The following is a 22,458-nucleotide window of genomic DNA, read 5'->3' as shown; positions in this document are numbered from 1 at the left end:
CTCTAATTTAAAATGTAGGTATACAATTATTAATAATCTCTGAGGCTACATTTGGACATATATTCATACAAACACTTAAATATTTAAAATAAAAATATAGGTATTAATATTGTTATATGTAAGGTCGTGTGAAGCTGCAGTATACCAGTACTTGATTAAAAAACCCAGCAAAAACATTACAAAATGTGCAACATTTAAATAATTATTAAATGTAGGCTCTGAAAACCATGCTCTGTGATGAAAAGTCAATCAATCCACATGTGATATTAAAATTACTCTACCTGGAAACTAATCTTTAAGGGCTTCACTGACAGAATCATGAAAAAGTGCAGAATACTGTGGAAAAAGAAGAACAGTAAGCAGCTTTTATTTCCATAGAGCATCTTTATAGAAAACAATTCTTCACATTTTCAAAAAACATTTTTTTTGTCTTTGAACTTGTTCTGTTTTAGGTTTTTGTTTTAAATAATTGTCTTTTTTTTTTTTTCTGCTAAAATCGAACATTTTAACATCCATCTGTGTCAAAGGCTCTTGCTGAGATGCTGGGGCTTTGTAGAAGGTGTCCGATAGAAAACATGGGCATTCAGAGCTACAGCCCTTTCTTCAGAAATGGTGCTGATTAAAAACTGTTCCCACTCATGCAGGGAAAGTCTCTCGCTCATCAGCTGAATTCAAGGCCCACATTCAACCTCCAGTAGTCACATCCCTCCACTTCAGCAGCACTCCAGTTTTAGCCTGAAGGCACCTGTGTTAACAACGCATTTGCTTTTTGTCGATATGCACTTCTGTTTCTTTTCTATGTCCTGCAGCTACTAATTCTAAACTAACAGTCACAATTCTACATCTACCCAGGCTGCAGCACGGCAAGTCCGTCCTACAGTCACACCCACAAACAAATGAATAATACTCCAAAGTTTACAAAAATCTATAAAAATAAAAAAAAAGACAGAAAAGAGATACAAGTGTTTTAACAAGTCTGCACATTGTTCTGCTTTGCAAATGGTACCGTTAATTTGATAATGAACTTTGATGCAGCTCAAAGAAATAGAAAGAAACGCAAAGCTCAGAGCAAAAGTCTGATCTCAATCTGTCCAAATCAAGATAAGAAAAACAAACAACGCAAACATCCTGTGAATGGCTCAGCTTAACTGACCTCTTCAGAGTAGTTACAAATATCAAACATCATCACCTTCAAAATCCTTCTCTGCATTAGAAAATAACAATAATCGACAGAAATACCTTGAATCAAGTACCTTCACTCTGGAGAACAAAAGCAAAGTCTGAAAGTTCGAGGACGTACAGTCAAAAAACCCCTTACACCTCTACAGTGAAGAAAAAGGCATCAGACCCACAAACTCTTTGTTTCAATGTCTACTAAGGAGCTACCTTGCATTATAAATATATAAAGTTTAAAAAAGTGCTTATTAAAAGAAACTATAGTGATGTGATAACTTCCAGCAGTGTCACTGTTTGTGGTTTGTTCTTGACCAGCATTAATACGAAATGTCAGGGAGAGTAAAACATCCTTCACAGTCCCTCACAGTCACTGTCCTCCTCTAACACTGATGAGGATTGTCCACAAAAGGAGAAACAAAGGCCCTGGTCTCCCATTGACATTCATTCAACTTGTACAAAAACATATATATATTTATTATCATTTTTTTTGGAGGGGGGTAGTTAATACAAAAGGATACTTCTCAGCCTAAAAAGGAGAGCGTTGGCCACTTGTAACACACTGCAAACAGCAGCTTCTTACAGACTCAACTGGAACACAAGACAACATGTAAAAATCAAAATAGCTAGTAATAATTGCACATAATCTTAGAGTTTAAATGTTCGAGGAAGAGGACTTCACAATGACACAGGAGGAGGTAGGAGGGTGGAGGAGTGGGTGTGGCACACTATGGTATAAATACATTAAATCTGAGAAAAACAGAAAAGCACATTCATGAGGCACAGATACGAACAATAGAGCTCTGTGTCCTTCAAAGTGCCGCCCCTGCTCCTCATCACCGCCTGCTGTTGAGATGTCTTTGTCCTCGTGTCTCTGGGTCTCTCTGTACCGGTGGAGAACATTAACTTTGTGCCTCTTAGGCAATCATGTACTGAGTGATGGCTCTCAGTGCATAAAGCAGCTCCGCCTGCAGCCGGGCCTCCATGATTAGTAAATTTACATGTATCTGTGGAGAGAAGACGAGAATGATTAACTGAGACCCCATACATCTAAGCTATGTTAGTGAGCTGCTGCCTGTAGCTTCATATGTACAGGTATCAGTAATAAATGTTTGCAGTGTATGCAGGTCAGGCCTCTTACCCGCTCTGAACTTTTATGTGGAGTCAGACTCAGTGGACACACTGGAGTTTTGGTGGCGTCCGGAAAACAGGCCACAGCTTTGATGTACATTTTCAAATCTCGCTGCAGCAACTGGTTCACTTCTCCATAATCATAATCGTCATAGCTGTAACAGGAAAAAAAAACCAATTATTTGTAAATTAGATGACACTCTATGTATTTTTATTGTGGCATAAAGTAAAGTGTCTCACCGTATTCCTAACACACAATGGATGTAGTTCCAGATTGCCCTCTTCAGGTCGGGACTGTGCAATGAGGGGAGGGTGGTCACACTTCTGAACCTGTCATCCAAAAGGTGCCCTATGTCTGAATACAATCTGTTGACTAAGGAGAAGCCGTGGTCCTCCCATGAATAGTCCTGCAGAGACCATAAACAATTTGATTAAATATTTAATATTAAAGAACAGCAGTGATGAGCTGAACAGGTAAAATTATCTGCTATCAACAAACACCCCACAATCTTTTATTATACCATCTATAATAAAATGAAATCTATACATATACAGTATTTTCACAGCATGAAGGGCATCCTTCTTCCACCTGCACACTGATACTTTTACAAACATCCTCACCTGAACTCTAAATACTTGGAAGTGGTCCTCCTCTCTGCGTGCAAAATCCTGATAGCAAAAGTCAGGGTCTGTGATAAAACGCGACGGATCTGCGAAGCAAATCATCTCCTCTTCTTCTTCCATGTCTAAAAAAAGGGACGATGAAAGCAAAGGAGAGTGTGCGTCACCAAGTGTGGATGATGAGTGGTAATTGCTCAAGTTTCACACCATGTGACCTAAATTTAACACTTAAGATAACCATCATCACAAGTGAGTGGGAACATGCAAGCAGTGTAAGCTTGTTATGAGAGCGTTTGTGTGTCTTCCAGTTGGTTACCTGTTTCCTGGAGTGTCTGTGTCTGCAGAAGACGTTCCTCTCTCTTCTCGCGCTCTTCCTGGGACTTCTGGATCCTCTCTTTTAGCCACACCATGTCGCAGCTTGAATCCAGAGACTGTTGGCATAAATACAATGGGATGAAATTACATGAAGCATTGTCCACATAACAAGGAGCAGGCAGCAGTACCACTGTAGTAGGAAATAGTCTAATCGTGTGTGTAACCTCAGAAAGTGTAATATATTTACACAAAGTGCTGCTGAATCAGGTCATATTTATCCAAAGCAATGCAAGCACAGGCTAACTAAACCATCTAGTTTATTTATAATCTTACTTAAGTAATAATGTGCACTAATACAACACTTACATAAGCCACATTTACAAGCACCCAAAATACTGAGAACAAATTTAAATGTTCACAAGACTTATTCACTGCTTCAACAATTTAGGGGCTAAGGTAAATAGGATATAATAGGTTACCTGACGTCGTACTATGTGTTCAGAGGGAGTAGCAAGTGACTGAGGCACGTTGGTGTTGCCATTGGCAGCATCACAGGGGCAGAAGGTCGGCGGGGTACCATTTGGAGATTTGGAAAGGAGGACAAAGTCTGAGTCTGTGTCGCATCCAAACACAAAGCTGCAGAGGGAATGGCAGTGGGCCAGGATAACTACAGCCTGCACCAGTTCAGCCAGCGACCAGCACTGCTCACCTGACTTCAGCAGGGTCTGGAGGGGGACAGAGACAAGAACATTTAATTTTGACTCATTACAGTTTATTTATCTCTGTTGTTCTTTGCTTTACCTGAATGTGTGAACAAGCTGTAAGCCAGGGCTGGTGTGCCAGAACCTTGTTGATGTGGTCAAGGAGTCGAAGGCGAGGGGGTGCTGCTTCCAAACCCTGCAGCCACAGAGGATCACCACCCACCCTCAGAAACTGAGCAGAGTGCAGGTATACCAGGTAGTTGCAGTGATGTCGTGCTGCAGCCTGGAAAACACAGCAAGAGAAGGATGAGTAACCAGATTTGGAGACATGAGCACCTAAAACAAGGGTGTTATTCTTTAATTTTGTGTAATACTCATGTGAACCCTGATGATTCTTGCAGTGTGTGTATAAAAACAGCTTTCTGAACTACATGTTTAACTGCATGCACAGTATGATGATGACCAGTGAGAATGGCCAGGTCACTGACCATGATGGCGATGTAATGGCGATATGGCAACGGCAGGGGCCCGTCCATGTGCAGGATATAGTGCTGTGTGCGCAGGAAGCTCTCCAAGTACTGAGAGTGAGACGCCATCTGCTGGGACACAGCATCCATGCTCCCCCTGCTGACCAGAGCCTTCATGAATAGCAGCGACACACACTCCTTCTCACCATTCACCATCACCTGCAGAAATGAAAAGAGGAGGGAAATGGGTTGGGGTTGTGAAAACCTTAAAAGTCCTTTTACTGCAGTGCAAGACCATTGTATTCACACAGAAAACAGGGACCACTATGCTGACACACACGCAAAAACAATACAATATGCTTGTATTTAATGAGTAGTTGCGTTTACTGAAAAATGTACCTGTACAATCAATGTCTTTGGTGGTATTTTAGAGTGTTTTATAGACAAAGGAAGCGATCTGAATACATCATACCAAGAGCAATGGAATTTTTCACAAACAATTAGGATGCCCGATTTGTTAAAGACCTTAAATCAAGTGTCCACATCATCCCAGTGCCTATAGTGTCAGTGATAAATGTCCTTATTGATTTTATGGATCGATGTTCAAACACATGTTCCTTCTGTGACTAAAAAGAAAAAAAAATCAACACAGGGCTGATTTTCCTTTAGGTAATTATTAGTTATTAATATGTTGCTAAATCTGGCTGGTGTTCCACAGCTTAAATCAGCTAAAGAGAGGTAGTTTTAGAAGAGCAGCAGCCAAGATGCTGTGATACTGGCGCCACTGGCAACTCAATGCATTCCTTAAATTATTCTTTCTCCAAATAAAACAAGCAAACAACAGAAACTCAGCTGGAAGCTTGGCAGACACTGTTGTAGCGTTGCCAGATGCTTCATACAAGTTGATATTAAATGTAGAAGAAGCACAGTGTACTAACAGGTATCTAAATCTGTGATAGGAGAGTAGAAGCACTGAACACAAATAAGCTACCCGGTACTCGGATCAAACCATGAAAAGAAAACCACCCAAACTGTCCTCTAAAAGGGGTTTTTTTTTTCACTCTGTGAAGGAACTAATACTGAAATTGAGCTTAGGAGGCCTTGAAGAGGGAAGCGAGGTCAGCAGCAGCAAAGAAATGGATGAGACCAAACACACAAACATGGGAGCGACTAGGCTGAGGAGCCCGAGGCCAAGAGAAACAGACCCATGTGGAGAGGGAAGCTGGCCTGCTCTCATAGGTACAGCCATTTATGAGCTCTCTTACCATCATACAATCGCCTCTAGGAAAAGGCGTTTGGGAGCGCGGCCACAGATGAGGACTCAGTTCCCCTGTATGTGAAACCTAAGTACACAGCACTGATCAAAGCCAAATAGTTCACTGCAGTTTCAACTCAAATGCTGGCAAAGACTTAACAGCACATACGGCTTTCTAGGATTCTTACTGTCCTGTCAAATCACAGATACTTCAACTTATGTCAGAGCAAGTGGTGACTAGCAGGCCTTGTTACTTAATTTTAGCCCTGAACAGCTCTTTGGTATTCAGCACCATGTTTATCTGTTTGGTAGCTCCATGTGGTATTTCACTTCTCTGCAGTGGATGAGGGTTTCCTCCTGATCCTACAAGAGACTCCACCTCTTGACCTATATAGAATCTATTCTCAGCTCATAGACATTTGAATACAGTTCACATTAAACAAATCCATTTGACTGTGACATTTACATTGGATAGTTTATTATACCCAGCAAAAGACCCAACCTGAAGCAGGAGGATGAAACCAAGACAAGCAAGCAAAGGCAGTTGGCACTTAATGAAACACGGACCCTGACCTGCTCTTGTCTGTCAACATACATGAGAAATGGCGTGTTAGGAACGTAGAGCACACAGGTGCCTGCCTATCAAAGACCTACTGACAAGAGCGCAGTCACACAAGTATCTCTCTGCAAACACAAGAGCTTCTGATTATTATGCTGAGCTGCAGAATCTAGGTTACTGCTCCATCAAGCAATAACTGGCTGGAAAGGAGCAGCATTTCAGACAGCTACAGCATATAGAAAACATGCTCTTAGCATGGCTGGTCATGCAATGAACATTTACTGCAACTAAGATGTTGCTGGAAATGTGCTCAAAAGGACAAAGAAGACACATCTTTGGTATTCTGCTCTGTATTCTCTTCATCCAGACTTATAAACAATGTATCTAAAACATTTCTACTCCAGAAACACACAAGGGTGGCAGTTGTTTTGTGAAAACCAGACTAAGAGCCAACCATGGCTATGACAAATCCTTAGAAAATGGGACATCATTAGCAACCAAGTGATGCAGTGACCCTGGGCACAATACAGGCAGTCACCCTGCTGATGTGTCCCTGTGCTGTGGCTCCTTGCTTGGAGGGAAAACCAGTTTTCTGTACAAGGATTACAGTATTACAGCAAAAGGTTACTGCTGTTGTTAGACAAGCTGAAGCTAAAATTACAGACTTGTGCACTGAACTGTGAACCCTGTGCCCACACAGGGCACTGCACAGAACAGCTTCTTTAAATGATGCTGTACAGAGAAAAGTGGCAGATGGTAATTCACAACATAAGAAGAAATGTGCAGATTAATAAACAGAAAATCTCTCGAAGACCCTATGACAGTCACGATTCGTCCTTTACTAAGTCCACCACCACTATCACACCTATCACAGCAAAATAAGTGACAGCACGTATTGTCACACTGACTGAATATATGGGATTTGTGGGATCACACAAACAATAAAGGAAATTGGTATTTTGTGTAATCTCATAAACATGTCTGGGCAAGTACAACAGAAACAGCCTGAAACAGGAACTAGTCTACAGTAGACGTGAGCGTTCACACAACAGGAAATGACACATCCTACAGTGTTAACGAAGTCTGCTGACAACACAAAAGAAAATTTAGTTAAATCTACAGTTCAAGACTGTACTGATTGTTCACAGCCCATTATATTTTAAGTCTACCTTGGAGTCTTACTAGCTTTGATAGAACCAGCATTATTTAAAGAAACATTTTTACCCAAACTAATCAATTTCTCTGATTAATACTCTGACAAAGCTTTGGGTGTATGTCTTTTTTTTTAGACCTGTATACAGACACGCAGCCACACTCCCCCTTTTTGCTTGAAAACAAGCCAAAAAGCTGCAAACTGCAACATGTTTGATAAAGCGATACACTCCTCATTGTCCACCCACAGGAAAATAAAAACACCTGCATGAGAAGAGAAAAACACTGGTAACAAGCAAGTGTGGGTGGATACACAGAGCAACGAGACGCACACGTCAACATTTAGGAAACTGTGCTTGCTTTCATATGTATGCACATAAAAACCTATGAATTCTGCTTACAGTAGCAGCAACCGATTTTTCAGATCCCCACATGAATTCAAACTTGTGGCCCCACAGCAGAATATTTGAAAAAAAAAAACACACACACCTCATAGAGGGCCTGTTGTGACGGAAAAATGCACAGGTGCAGATCATTTGACATTCAAAAATCTCCCTTCCCAACATGGGAGAGGTCATTTGTTTATTGATCAGAGAGCAGCAAGAGGCAGGGATGAAATGAAAAACAGGGCTGACGTCACTGAGGGGAGGAAAGGTAAGTGGAGACAAAGACAGGCTTTGATAGCTGACAAACATAACAGCAGCACTGTACAAGCAGGAATATGAAGGAGACAAACACAAAGAAGTGGGAAAACGAAGCCAAGGATAAATGTGTCGGCTTCAGATGAGACGTGCCTGTACGCATGTAGTGTGTTTGTGTGTGTATTAAGTCTGTGGTGGGCTGCAGGAGAGGGGCTGCTGCAGATATAGGAGAAGGACATTCAATCTGCATTCCAACTGAGCCTGGAGGGGGTCCATCCTAATCATGCGCCAGTGTCCTGGTGGTATTAACCCCCCCTTCCTCAAAATGCCATCCCTCCTTCACCACCGGAAACGCAAGCAGCCAGGGACAATTTTGGCTCTGCAACCTGAACTCAGGGAATAGTGGAAAACAAACTGGCTGCAACCCTGAGAGGTTTGGAGAGGGGTGGGAAAGGAGCTGCACATACAACCAAGACAAACAAAACACGGTGCCGATGGAGGATGAAAAATAAAAGAAGAAGACAAAGGCAGGCCCGCATACAGCAGATGAGTGATTGGCCCTGTCAAAAACATGGCAAGCGGGTAGAGCAGGGGCAACATGCAGGTACAAAAGACTCTCACTGATAACAGCCTAATTTATTCATCCAAAACAAGAAAGGGGGTGTGGGTTATCATACCAAAGTCAGATACATGCCCAGCTAATGTTGTTTATTCAAGTTGTTGTAACCTTTTAGTGCTATGTTCTTTCTTATTTCTCCCCAGGTAAGCACAGTTATATGCAAGTGTCAGGAGACAAACAGTAAGAGTGAAAAGTAGCACACAGATCTGCTTAAATAGGTCCTCACATTACTGCATGTTTTGTCCCATTTCTGGACCCTAATCTGCAGCAAACATGTCTTTTTTGGACTGCACTCGGGACAGCGCCCCCCTTCTGTTGCAAAAGGTAAAAACAGCAGCAGAGGAGAAAAACAACTTTGATTGGCAGTCCAGTTCAGCCAGCAAAAACAGCACAATAAAAGTCGCCAAGATTTTGAAGGAGGGAAAGATGGAACAATCCCAGCCAAGTGCTCATGGTTTTAACACATTTCAACTGCAGTGTCTGATCAGCACATCTTATTTATGTGTAAATAAACGGCACTGCGTTACTTCACAGCGACCAAACTGACACTTTTCTCCCAAATCTTCAGATGATGTCATCCTCACCTGCAGCTATTCTCCTCACACTGCAACGCCGCGGCCGCACGTACACCGCAACAATCAGCTAAAGCATAATGTAGTATGTAAGTATGTATATGTAATAACCACCGTATTCAAAATAAAGCGTTTAAACCGACCGTGGTGAAACAACAAAGACTCATCCGTAGCTGCGCTGCCTGTGCAGCCCCTGTGTTGTGCATCTCAAACACAGACGGGTTAGTTTTTATATATATATATATATATAAATAGCTTTAGCACTAACTGTAAAACAAAGAGAAAGCTTTGCGCGACATTTTAACGTCTGGAGATGTAAAACACACCCCTGGGTAAGTGAGTTAAGGTGACAGGTCCTAACGCTGGATTTTAACCTTTATTATGCTTTGTTTTGTGATTTGACATATTTCTCGACAAACCGTTGGCTCGGTTAGCTAGCAGCATTAGAAGTTTGATTCGGCTACTTTCGTTCGCTAACCTTTAGCTAACGGTATCTGTTTCTGTCTTAACACTCTTAAAGGAAAGTTTACAGACTAAAAGAAACAGTTAGAGGCGAGTTAACGTTTGCTTTCTGGCAAAATATGTCGTTTAAAACTTAAAATAACAGCAAAGCTTGAAGTAAAAGCCGGTTAACTGGCGAACATTTTTCTTTGATATTTAATAATCCCTTTAGCAAAATGAATGAACCTACTCGCTACTCAGTTAGCCGCTAGCTTAATTGTGTTTAAACTAACTTAACTATGTCTGAGCCCCGTCTAATGCCTGCTAACGTCATAACATACCTTTTTCTGGACTCGCTGGTACTGGGTTCTTAGGGGGTACTCCATTTTATTCGTACAGATGATCATTTTACAAAAAAAGTGTGCTATTGCATGGATGCGGATGTGTCCTGTCTTGGTGCTTTCCAAGCTAGCTAACGAAAGGCAGGAAGCCTGCCGCTGGCTGCTCTCACTCGGTCTGTAGCTGCAGACAGCACTGAGAGCAGAGAAAACCTTCCCGGAGCTGAGCTGACAGCTCCAGTAACAGTGCGCCCAATCAAAGCAGAGGAGGCGGAGCCGGGCCGGCTAAGGGTGATATCCAAATGCTAATGAACATCTGCAAACAACGGCGCACAGGCGAAAACAGGCCGAGGCAGAGACGGGGTCGACGACAGTTCCTGAGACGGGACAGTTCGTGGGAGACGCAGTTGTTGTTCTGCTGCTCTGTGGACGCCTACATGTTGAGTGAAGCTAGCTGAGTTAGTCCACCATGCACCTGGCCTTAGGAGGAAAAACAAGCACCAGAGACCACTCAAGGATGGTTTTATTTTAAACTCTGTTTTAACTCCTGCTGGTATTAATACCTTCTGTTCTAGGCTTCACTTAAATAGATATTTAATATAATGCTCCTGAGCAATATGTAGTATTGTTGGATTATAAACTATGATAAACTATGCCCACAGCTGAGGCTTAATATTTACTTTAGATTAAGTTAGGTATATTTTTGCATTGAAGGAGAACAGTGCAGCTTCACAGTTAAAAAAAAAAAGTTCTGCTTCAAACCGGTTTGGGCCTTTCTGTGTCAGGGTGTATGCTCCAGCTTCCTTCCACAAGTGTAGAAGGAGAATTGGTGACTGTATCCATTCACTGTCTGCAGTAGACTGCTGACCTTACCTCTCACCTATGACAGCAATGGTCTCCAATGTTCAGGCCACAGACCCCCAAACTGATAAAGAGATGGAGCAGGGACCCCCTATTATGTATATGATGTATAAAATTGTGTTTTATATTTGACTGGGCCTAGTGCCATGTATAAACATACCTTATTGTGCATTCAATACTTTGTTTTTTTTATGTGCAAAAGTACAGTGAATAGGGTGGCTGTGTGCGTGAATTCTGGCCTCTGCCCTGCCAATATATCAATTTTTAAAACTCTACAGAAAAAAACATCAATATTTTGGGGTTTTTAAATAAGATGTCCACCTAAGGACCTGTTTAATCTTAAACATCTCCCAAAAAGGCAAAGCAAACATGCATCATTCATGGTCATACTCTGGTTGAATCTGAACACATGTCAGACATGATAACAGTTTCTTTTGCCACGTGATTATCAGATGTGAGATTGAATTGGTTGAATCAGGTTTTCTGAGCACAACCTTCATGTTAATTAGATGCACTGAGTCCCGTGTCTTTCAAACACAAGCAGCTGCTACAAGTTAATGGAAGTTCAGCCTTAACAGTTTAGCAGATAGTAGTTTGTTACAGTAATGTACAAAATACAGGAATGTATTTTGTACATTACTGTACAAGCTTCATGTTAAATATTCACCTTGGATAAAAAGACCTAGTTTTATAACTAAAAACACTGGAAGAGACAGAGTGTGGAAAACAACTGAGTCTCCATCTCTATTAGATTAACCATGCAGTCGGTACAAACATCATGTGAATCTTATTGTGATGGACAGAACCAGTCCATGCTGGAGGAAGTTTTTTTAGTCAGAAATGAAGCATTTCCTACACTTATATCCTGAAAATATTAAATAACAAATGTTGATAACATTCTGGGTTATTTTTTGTTGTTTGAGAAACTGGGTAAACACTGGAAACTGATGAATACTTGACTAAATGACATGTTCAGTTAGATCCTTTTCATTTGCTGAAGGCTGGATGACCAGACGACTTTAGTGCTAATATTTTAGTATGGTGTTTCTAAATGTGTTGCTTTATAAATTCCCAGTGGTTTGACCCCTTTATATTTCTGTTGTCAGTTTCAATATCACTTCATTGACCTGCCGTGGTGCAACAGCTGTTTGGTATAACCACGGAATCAGAAACTTAAATGTCACACACTGACCTCCATTTGTTAGCTGTGACATGTTTGACTGAAGAAAGGAAGTGAAATGATCCATCCCAGTGATTTTCTTTTCACAGTCAATCCTCTGATTCCAGAGAAATTCAGAAGGGACTTTCCTGAAAACTAAATCTTCTGCTCTTCCGTTAACATTTTACTTTGGAAATTAGCAATTTCAGTTTACCAAGTAAGTGCTGGTAAAACAGTTTTTATCCTTATGCCAATCAACCAGTCTTCAGTGTCTGTAGATATAAATGTTTCCTGTTGTGACTCTAAACACTGTTCAGAGGTTAAAGCTCCAAACTAGACTACGTGCTGTTTTCCCCCATCATTTCCTGTTTAACAAAACCTCTTAAGAAACTCAGAGAAATGAGGAATCAGCAGCAGTTACCAGCATCATCACTCTTCCTGAATCAGATGGCAGCATTTAGCTTCATTGTAGCTACACTAGAGCTTCATTTAGAACCGAATACCTTTGTACCACACAGTACACAGGCCTGCACTAAAGGTTGGATGATTTATTACAGCCTGTCTTAAACTGATCACTGCAGCAGATGGTGGCGCCTCTTAACCAAGCTAAGAATATATTATACGGCCTTTCTCAATTTCTTTTGCATAGACTGAGAAGACAAGGAATTAAGGTTAAAAGTTAAAATCCACCAAGGTCAGAACTTCTTCTGTAGTAATTTATACTTTATTACTAATTTAGGCTGGCAGAGAATCGAGCATAGCACTTGGCTAAGAAGGACAAATAATAATCAACAAACAAGGCCATAGATTTAAACATCATCTCACCCTTGTGGCAAGTGATGGTGTAACACTTTTCCCTCGTGGAATCAGTGTCTACTCCAAACAAACCTTCCGTCAGACTTAAGTAATCAGGCATAAAAAAGGAAGTACAATTTGACAAGCAATTCAGAGTATGCAGTATTCCCTTTGATTATAGACCCATAGGTGAAAAATACAGTAGCTCTTCTATTGATGTATTGGGATTATGTTGTAGCCCAGCCATAGCTTTAGGCTTACAATGAAAGAGTTTAGCAGAGCCATCTAATTTCTTTTCTAAAAAGGCCAAAAAATAAATCTAAAAATTAAAATATAAACTGCTGCCATTTATTTCTGAAATTATCTTTATCTAAATATAAATATATCTAATATATATTTATTTATATGCACAAAAAAGAGGAACTGAATGAAGTCTCTTACCTCACATTGCAGGTGTCAAGTTTTCAAAGAGACTCTGACAGATGAATATTATTCTGTAGAGTTCATTGTCTTCAACTTGAATTCAATTTGACTTAAATCCTCAGTCTGTTCTTCTTCACTTGTACAAAAAGTAAAATCTATAATTAAATATTAAAACAAAAACACATCACACACACACAGCTGAAGGCATATGTTATTATTGGATACAAAAAATAAAAAACATCTGTTCCTATTGTCCTCTATACAATCATAATTTACATCATGATAATACAGACGTCATACCACTTGAAAGCAGAATTAAGGTGTCACTGAACTCCGAGGACTCTGTCCAGAAAGTCTGCAAAGTTCTTTGGCTGTCCAGGTAAGAAGGGCTGCAGGACAGAGAGGTCCATGGTCCTCAGTGTTTCTGTCAGGGTGCTACATATACCAGGACAGAAAATATTTTACTTTTTCTATCTCACATCTAAAAAAGGGTCTGTGAGAAACACCTACCTGCATGTACAGTACAACAAGTGGGAATCCATGTGCAGCTGCCTGGCAAGCTCCAGTTGGTGGTTGTTCATTAGCTTGTCATTGACTACGACCAGCAGAGGTTTACCTGCACCAAGAGCCTCTAAACAACTTCCTGCCCCTGAGAAGAAAAACAGGATCTTTATTCATGACTGGAACAAAGGTCAGTTTTTTTCCAGCAGCTCGATTCTGTTCATTTTCTTATGTGCACTATAAACCCTCCAATAGCTGAAAACGTGACATCCATCAAACAGATGGTACTTACGACTGTTTATCGTCAGCTGTATCAGAGAATTTGTTCAGGGTTAAAGACATTTTAAAGCAGAACTTTGAAATGTCTCTCAATATAATGCTGTATATGTTCTACCTTGTTTTTAGAATGTATTTTTCAATCCATCTGCAGCTTTCAATTGTTCAACCTGTATCAGGCCTAAACAGTCCAATACACAGAATATATATTGAGTGTAATGTGCAATGTCTCTATACCACAATGCTATCTTATATGTTTGAATATCCTTGTGTATGCTCTCATTTGTTTTCTGTGTCTACATTTCCAGCACACCTGTATTTGCCTTTGGTTTGTATTCAACATCACACTAATGTCTTTGTACAGGACATGAACACAGAAATACCTGCACTCATTCAAGAGCTTGATACAGGGCAACTGGGCCTGTTAAAAAGACAATATGATAAGTTCAGTTGCCCTGTTTCAAGCTCTTGAATGAAAAATGAACTGGACGAAGAGTCTTCTTTGACAAACAAATGCACTTTTTAAAATGAATATTGTCAGTAGCCTGACCTTTGGAAAATCATTGGTTCACTGTGATGACACAAAAAACTATAAGTACACTGTGCTGAAGAGTGTCACACCTGCATGGCTGATGATGAGGTCAGCCTGCTTGATTTCATCTGCTATTGAGTCTTTGAATCTAAAAACCTCCAGTCCGACTTGTGGACAGCTGTCAGCAGCTGGAAGGAGCAGTCCCCTTCCAACCTGAAGAACCAGACGCTCATATCCCCGAGCCTTTAAAGCCTGCAGGCGGAGAAAACAACAACACAATCCCTAAATTTAAACGTCAAACACAGAACTACTTAATGAACACTAGTTGGAAATATTATCTTATTCAACTCTGAAAAGGTAGAGCAGTAAAACTATTACAATGAAAATATGGTATTAAACTGCTTGTATTCAGTTTAGATGTTTGTTTATGAGAATAACACTAAAAACTAAAATTAAACACAAGCTTTGCTCACTTTCCATATATGATTGTAACGGCTTTCCATTAATAATAATAAAACTGTGTACGACTTTTAGCTAACTCTGATGCTAGTATCTCACCCGAGCGGCCTCATAGGACGTGATGGTTTCAATTAGCTCATCAAAGCTTGTTGTGCCGACCGTAACAAACACCGTCTTCATGTTTTCGCAGCATAAACTGTAGGTTTTGAGTTCTAAAAGCCAACTTTATCTGTTTACTTCCACCTCATCATCACTATCCTCTTCTTACAGCCACAGATATGACAGATGCTTCCGCTTCATGCCTGCTGACGTCACAGCCGCGATGTAAAACGCGTCATGGCGCCCTCTGGAGGTCAGGCGGTATTTCTGCAGACAGTGACGTGAGTGTGAACTGCAGTGTGGAAAAATACCAGTTTACAGCGTCTAAGGGTAACGTTTCCATCAACTAGAGTCTTTACTTAAAAGATTCTGAGCCCCTTTAGTCATAAATGTTAGATAAACAACATAATCATATAAATCAAAGATACAGCTTCCACCCAGGGCCAGACTGTGATGAATATGCAAAAAAAGATGTACCAATTAATATTTCTACATTTTCTGCAATTATTATTTTTGCTGATAATTCTGTACTGTGGCCTGTATCAAGATACAAGATAAAACTGAACATTCATCTAATAATGAAGAAAATGTCCACATTTCCTGTCCAAAAGTCACACATCTGGACATCTGAGGACACATCACTTGTCTGCTGCAAATACATGTAAAGTACTGAGGCCTTAAATGACATGTAGTTTCTTAAATTGCCCCTCGGGGACAAATAAAGTTTTCTAATTCTGAATTCAACAGGAGCTGCTGTTGTTTCACTTCATGCCAAGTACTCTGACAACATACAGCATGAAAGTGTGGGCAGTGTGATGTCAAGACTTCCTGTACCAGCAGTCTGCAGGTGCACACCAGCAAACCTGCTGACTGAGCTCTGCACAGGAATCACAACACAAGTTTGTACTTGACATAGATAGCTGGGCTTGGCGTTGTCGCTGCAAGTAATATTTTCATTTCATACATAGCTGACAAGCAATGCATCACCTCACGTGAACACAGTGAGGAAATCACAAGCCATCTGTGTCCTCACACACCTGGGTCTTGGCTGCCTCATATAATCCCAGATCACTTGGATTTTATGCCATGCTGCTGAATAATGACTTATTTTTGATAATTTACATGCATTTTAACACCAGTACTTCTGTCCTGGTGGTGTTAATTATGCAACAGGGAGTGAACACAAGATGTTTGTTTTAAACGTTTTAGGTAAAGGAGCTGAAGCCTTCCGCAACATACTATTTTACCACACACATGTATCTCAGTCACATCATCAGACATGAGCTGACTGGACAGTACAAACTATTTCATGTTAGAATGTATGTGGCAACAGTGGTGGTGGTTCGATCCCAACTCCTCCCTAGTCACTGTTGTGTGTTCTTGGGCAAGACACTTCACCCTAGCCTGTGGCGCGCCTTGCTAGTCATTGTATGACACTGCTTGTGCAGCAGCTGTAACGAATTTCCCTCTGGGATTAATACAGTATCTAAAATAAAATAAAAAATGTATTATAATAATAACAGAGAGATGTTTGATTCCACATTATCTAAAACAAAAACACACATTTTAGTTGACCGTCTTGTTTTTGGACACAATGATTTGTTTCCAGCTTTGTGGTTCACTGTAGGCAGCTGATAGTCCAGCAGCCTGTGGGGTCTCTTTCTTGCAGTGTGGACAGAGACAACCTAGCAGGAACCAGGATAAGACATTCAAAAGGGAGACCCCACAGAGCAACCAGCTCAAACTTACTGAGCACCTAGGATCTCCACCTTGACTACCACCAGGTGAGAAGAAGAGCCAGCTTTCATCTCAGTGGGATAATGCAGCAGCACCAGAAGCCAGAAAGGCAAGAAAAAAACTTGCAAAGCACACAATTCAACTGCCAGGTTTGTGCATAAAACACACACACAGCAACAAGGAAGTGGAAAGTGTGGCCTGTTTGTGACAACTGGTATTCTTTGACAATGTGTAGCCTTTGGTAAGTCTCTGACCAGCACAAAAGCCAATATGTAAGGCCATAGAGCGCATTATGCACATTTTCTTGGGCCCATTACATCATCAGCTAACATCTACACTACTGATAATACACAAGTTTGAATGATGGAGACATTAGCTCTAATGGATATGGTAAGCTAGCCAACTACCATTCAGTTATATAGCATTTTAACAGCTAGCCTGCTAGCTGTGACTTGGCTTGGAAAATGCAAGCTGAATATTTTATCAGTCAAATCAGGCCAGAGTTTGGATACATTGAATGCAGGTGTCCACTCTTTATATTACATAACAAGCAATGGGGTTTTAGGTGACTATGCACATGAAGGAAGCTCTCATTTTTAAAGTGGTGTGTAATTGAATCATACATTTACAAAAAATACATGTAAATTTCTTACACCATTTTCAACTTTAAAGTAGATGAAAACGGTGAAGCTGCAGTTTTAAGTGTTCTTCAAAGGCAGCATCATCAGACTAAACTACTTTACAGATGTTTTACAGATAACCAAGACAGCATTTGTTTCTGTAGAGAAATGGCACCCATACTCTTCTGCACCACCAACAGAGGAAAACAGACAAATTTCAACTTTCTGCTACTGCTGAAATAATTAGATGGATGCTATTAATAAAACCATAAAGCTGTATGAGTGTCCCGTCACAAAAGCAGAGGCCAGCATGTTTATTACCAAACAATGACAGCTGTTTATCTTCAGAGGAAAAAAAGAAACATGACACCATGGTCCAACAGAAATTTTAAGGCTCTGTTAAATTTTCAGCTTTAAAAGAAACAGAAAACCCCCATGTATCCTGAAAACTCACAAAATGAAAAACTAGTATAAAATTAAAAGTTTAAAACTAGCTACCCCTGTCATTAGTCTTTAATAAATATGTTACTATTCAAGAAAAAGAAAAATACAAAGTTAAATCTGATTAACCGAGCCAGAACTTTTATCAAACCACATTGCAGCGGGAATTCAATGACAAAAGAGCATCTCTGAAATTTAAAGCAACACACGCCATATAGTCAAAACACACATATGCACTGTGAGCTTCCTTTGGTCATTCCAAAATCATTCCCCAACATTGACTCTTTTGAGAAAACTGAAAATGGAAGACCTGCGTCCCCGTGAGTCGTGCCTTGTAGAGACTTTGACATATTTCAGGCTATAAACGGTAAAATGGCTCATCCTGTTCACTTCAAGTTGGTTTAACAGAGTAAACATTTTCACTTTTGAGCATCCATGTTTTCAGATGAGTTTTGCTGCCTTAGGCTACTGAAATAATGAAAACTCGTAATGGTTTAGACCACGGTTATAAACCCTGTTTAAATGTCCTGAAGCTAAAAACAACACATAATACTGCTGCAGTCTGTATCGGCTAAAAGAACTAAGAGTTTCAATATAAGGTGAGCAGTACACCCTGGCAGCAAACTAGTCGAAGTATGCATGCTTAAAGGTTAAAATGTTTCAATACTATGAAATACTTTGTCAAATTTAAAACTTGAGACATAATACAAGTGATAATAAAAGTATATTATAGTGATTAAAGCAGCTTTAAAAAGAAGCTGCAACTTCACAAACACTCCTGTGTAGTTTTTCAACGATACTTCCACCTACGAGGAAAAACAAAGACAGAAATTCACAGATGGCCGTTCTTACATGTCAGTCTGTCTGCCTGACTCCTGGGTCATCACAAAGGCTGTTGAGGTTGCAGCAGAAACGTCTTCTAACAGTTATGATATCAAAAATAGGCCCAGCGTCCTTTCTGTGAGAAACCACCTTGAGCTGCGGTAAGTTTTTGTCAGTATAGGCTGGAAGTCCCCAGGTTCATGGTTCATCAAAATGCTTGTGGTGATTCAGACAATGATGCGTCTGTTAAAAAAGAGAGAAAAACAATTAGCTAAGCTAATGCATCAGATTAAAATAGCCAGAGGGCATAGGCAACATGTTTCACAGAATCTAAAGTGAACTTCCTGTTTTGGAACATCACTTCTTTTTCAGGATGTTACGTTTTCCTCCGTCTGTGGCTCTGCTCACAGGCCTCACTGCTCTTCAGGGTCTATTTCCTCCTGGCCCTGAGCTGCTCAGATAGTTGCGTTCTTCATGCCGCATACTTTCTGCGATCTTATGATAACAAGCTAAACCAACGGTTTTCGTGGAGCAGCACCACCCACTCATCCTTCTCACTTCCAGCTGATGAGCAGAATCTCTTCTCTCGCTCACACTGCACTGAAACACCACACAGTCATCCATGTGCCACATTTTCCTTCAGCTTGTGAACCCTCTTTACACACAAGCACTACGGGGACATTTTAACACATTCTGAAATATTAGTGAGCAGCCAACTGTGCTGTGCAACCTACGTAACAAATCCAACCTTACTAAAACGATGTCTGTACCTCATCCTCACTGCACCACACAGGCTGTGCAACACTGCTCCTGCTTCTCTGGCAGTGTGGAGTAATTCATCTGTCGGACAATCTCTGCGAACAGCTCATCCACCATGGTCTTGCTCTTGGCTGAAGTCTCAATAAAAGGGCAGCCCCACTCTTGTGCCAGAGCTCGTCCGTCTGATCCAGCAACCTCACGCTCAGACTCTAGGTCAACTTTGTTGCCAACCAGGATCAGCGGCACCTTCTCAAAGCGCTTCACTCGCACTATTTGGTCTCGCATCGGCCGGATGTCCTGCAAGATTAACAGACCATGAGAGTGTTGTTTGTCTAGAAGACCAGGCACTTATATCAGATGACAGAACAGTTATAAAGCACAAAAAGATTTCTGAATGTGATGTAAACTCCCTTGCAAGTGTCTTTTTTTAAATGTTAAGCTTGTGGTTATTGCCTAGCTTTTGACAGACAGTTGGTATATTGCTGACATTGAAGCTGGGCTTCTTGCTCATTATAAAGAATTACACATGATGGCTGAAAGATGATGCAAACCCACTGCGGGGAAAACATTTATATTTACTCCAAAATTACACCCAACTGGAATTCAACGTGTCAAGTTAATGTGGACGGTGGACTCACACGAGGAGCATGTAAACCCCATAGTGTCCAGCTGCTCTGATCAACTACCTCTAGCATGTGAGTATCTGGGCCAACACGTGTGTTTCCCCTCATGTACCTGGAATGACTGCTGGTTGACCAGGCTGTAAACCAGGATGAACCCCTGCCCGTTCTTTATGTACAGATCTCTCATAGAAGCGAACTGTTCCGTCCCCGCCGTGTCCAGGATCTCCAGGACGGAGGGGGACGAGTCCACCTCGATCTCCTTTCGGTAAAAGTCCTCGATGGTCGGGTCGTACTTCTCGATGAAGGTGCCGGTGACAAACTGGACGGTGAGCGCGGATTTGCCGACGCCGCCACTGCCCAGCACGACCACTTTGTATTCCTTCATTGGGGCGGTCGACACAGGCTAAACTTAGCAGCTAACGATGTAGCTATGCTGTTATACTTGCTCCAGAAACATTTATCAGGCCTTCAAAAACAGCTAACAAGCGAACTGCAAAAGTTAGTCGACATAAAACAACTCCTCCGTGTTCACATAAATCCACGTCTACCATTCATACTCGCTGCTTTTCTTGCGCTGTCTTGCTAGTTAGCGACTAAAAGTTGATGTCGGTTAACTCCGGTGTTAGCTAGCGTTAACGCTAGCTGGCGTGTGGCTAAATTCCCGCTGTGCCATTCCGGAGCTTCAAGCTTTTACATCCGAGCTGATACACCACCAGTACCGGGAATTCATCGGCGAACATGCGGTCCAGCTACAGACAACAAGTCACGGGAATACAAGCTACTCCTCAACAGACAACATGCCCAGTCCCTCACACAGCAGCTCGCCGGTGTCGCAGCGCTGGTTTTGTCCGTCAGTCTGGGCCTGGTTCTGGCCCAACCCGGCGCCTCAACAACCGGTTGTGCTATCGACGGACAAACCGCAGATTCAGTATTATTTTCCAAAGGTCCATTGGCCACAGTTCATAGCTGCTTCGGTCTTTGTTGACTCTGTGTGAAGCAGGTTTGGTTTCAGAAAGAAAAGCTTTTTCCACCAACTGATTTCCTGACGCTAACAGACTGTTTCCGCTAACGAGAGCCCCATTTCCGGCGCGAACGTTTTCAAAATAAAAGCATCTTACAGCAATAGATACAGTCCTGGAGCAAAGCTTTACAAATGTGACTTTTAGTTTGAATTTATACAAAATAGCATCTATCTATCTATCTATCTATGAAGAAAACCACTAAAATCATTATATATAGTGATCCAATTATCTTGTTTATATCACTACTAAAAAAAGCACTCAATCAGAGTGATTGATAAATATCAATTTTAAGAATCACTTCTCCGGTGATGTGTCAATAATGTTGGTGGAATAAAGTAAAACATTTGTACCAAGAAGAATGCCTTGCTACCATCCTGTAGTACACTACATATATATGGTACAATAATTTGGCCTTATAACATTTTTTTTATTTGCGCTTATTTGGTAATAAAATCTGCACAAAACTATGATTTCAGCAGTAAAAATAATCTGTATGAGTCAAATACACGTAAAACAAATTTAATTAATGAACAACAAAGCACACTATGAGAGGATCACATCGATGTGTTTTATTTAAGGTCAAACAAAAATTGCAGAACTCATAGGCACGGTAAATTACTCTTAAAAGCGATACACTGCAAAATAAATTGGCATGTAGTACAGCAGCACATACAAGCACCACAAGCAGAAAACAGAGTGAAACAAAAGGTGACTAAGAAACAGCAGTCAAGTTCAAGTCTGTCCTAGAGTGTCAGAGAGTTTTTCATATGGCTTAGTCCCAAACAGTCTTTGGCCCTCTTCTTCTTCCACCAGTTTTCATTCAGCCTGTGATTGTACCCAACTAAAATAAATGAATGACTCACCAGCAAACGATTCTAAATAAAGGGATAAGTGCGTTTAATGTAAGATATAAAGTATTCTGCACAATAAAGGCACAATTACAACTTAGAAAAATAATGACAACAACACTTCAGTTTTGCGCCATAATTGTGTCGCTTCTTGGTGTTACCCACAGAAATTTAAACCTGTTCCACATGTGCTTCTCTGCACACGGGGACAGCGGTGATGAGGGGAGCTGGTGAGTCGTAGTAAAGGAGCTTTGGTGAATATGGGTACAAATCATCCAGTGATGCATTGAAGTCAATATTCAACAGTGTGAGGGCTGTGAACCGATTCAGCAGAATGACTCAGTAAATCCACCACTAGGACAAGTGCCATGGCAACAAAATCGCTGGCTTTAAAAGCAATTGAAGAGCATCACATGTCCAAATCTGCAGGAGCACAGTTGCGTAAGGATGTTCCTGCTGCTGCTGTGAGAGCATCGGAAATCCAGGTTGTTTGTAA

General features: G+C 40.9%; 3 protein-coding genes across 4 annotated transcripts; all 3 read right to left on the bottom strand.

Moving 5' to 3' along the window:
• Positions 1–364: 364 nt before the first annotated feature.
• sesn4 (sestrin 4) lies at positions 365–10,178 on the bottom strand. Its single transcript, XM_028416677.1, has 9 exons — positions 9,989–10,178; positions 4,430–4,627; positions 4,042–4,224; positions 3,720–3,965; positions 3,242–3,356; positions 2,926–3,050; positions 2,545–2,711; positions 2,315–2,459; positions 365–2,180 (listed from the first exon to the last, which is right to left on the bottom strand). The coding sequence occupies exons 1-9, from the start codon at positions 10,052–10,054 to the stop codon at positions 2,091–2,093; spliced, it is 1,335 nt and encodes a 444-aa protein (XP_028272478.1). The 5' UTR covers positions 10,055–10,178; the 3' UTR covers positions 365–2,090.
• Positions 10,179–12,710: 2,532 nt separating this feature from the next.
• zgc:92907 (UDP-N-acetylglucosamine transferase subunit ALG13 homolog) lies at positions 12,711–15,309 on the bottom strand. Of its 2 annotated transcripts, XM_028416309.1 has the most exons (5): positions 15,091–15,309; positions 14,622–14,784; positions 13,734–13,872; positions 13,524–13,658; positions 12,711–13,378 (listed from the first exon to the last, which is right to left on the bottom strand). In XM_028416309.1, exons 1-4 carry the CDS (start codon positions 15,169–15,171, stop codon positions 13,547–13,549), a joined length of 495 nt encoding a protein of 164 aa, XP_028272110.1. In that variant the 5' UTR covers positions 15,172–15,309; the 3' UTR covers positions 12,711–13,378; positions 13,524–13,546. The 2 variants fall into 2 exon arrangements, with proteins under 2 accessions (XP_028272110.1, XP_028272109.1); XM_028416308.1 differs by lacking the exon at positions 12,711–13,378 and having other exon boundaries at positions 13,423–13,658.
• Positions 15,310–17,722: 2,413 nt separating this feature from the next.
• On the bottom strand, positions 17,723–21,166 carry rap2c (RAP2C, member of RAS oncogene family). Its single transcript, XM_028416437.1, has 3 exons — positions 20,205–21,166; positions 19,481–19,766; positions 17,723–18,953 (listed from the first exon to the last, which is right to left on the bottom strand). Exons 1-2 carry the CDS (start codon positions 20,475–20,477, stop codon positions 19,488–19,490), a joined length of 552 nt encoding a protein of 183 aa, XP_028272238.1. The 5' UTR covers positions 20,478–21,166; the 3' UTR covers positions 17,723–18,953; positions 19,481–19,487.
• Positions 21,167–22,458: the final 1,292 nt, after the last annotated feature.

The sequence above is a fragment of the Parambassis ranga genome, chromosome 10, assembly GCF_900634625.1.
Source record: "Parambassis ranga chromosome 10, fParRan2.1, whole genome shotgun sequence".
Taxonomy (NCBI): Eukaryota; Metazoa; Chordata; class Actinopteri; family Ambassidae; genus Parambassis; species Parambassis ranga.
Note: the sequence above shows the minus strand (reverse complement) of the source record. Positions and strands in the feature narration are given on the sequence as shown.

Coding starts and splice junctions, on each gene's coding strand:
- sesn4 (XM_028416677.1), bottom strand. CDS start 10,054: ATGATCATCTGTACGAATAAAATGGAGTACCCCCTAAGAACCCAGTAC. Junction 3,966..4,041: donor CAGCTTGTTCACACATTCAG/GTAAAGCAAAGA, acceptor GTCCCCCTCCAG/ACCCTGCTGAAGTCAGGTGA. Junction 3,357..3,719: donor AACACATAGTACGACGTCAG/GTAACCTATTAT, acceptor TTATGCCAACAG/TCTCTGGATTCAAGCTGCGA.
- zgc:92907 (XM_028416309.1), bottom strand. CDS start 15,171: ATGAAGACGGTGTTTGTTACGGTCGGCACAACAAGCTTTGATGAGCTA. Junction 13,873..14,621: donor CCTCATCATCAGCCATGCAG/GTGTGACACTCT, acceptor TTTTCTTCTCAG/GGGCAGGAAGTTGTTTAGAG. Junction 13,659..13,733: donor TTGTTGTACTGTACATGCAG/GTAGGTGTTTCT, acceptor TGGTATATGTAG/CACCCTGACAGAAACACTGA.
- rap2c (XM_028416437.1), bottom strand. CDS start 20,477: ATGAAGGAATACAAAGTGGTCGTGCTGGGCAGTGGCGGCGTCGGCAAA. Junction 19,767..20,204: donor TCAACCAGCAGTCATTCCAG/GTACATGAGGGG, acceptor TTAATCTTGCAG/GACATCCGGCCGATGCGAGA.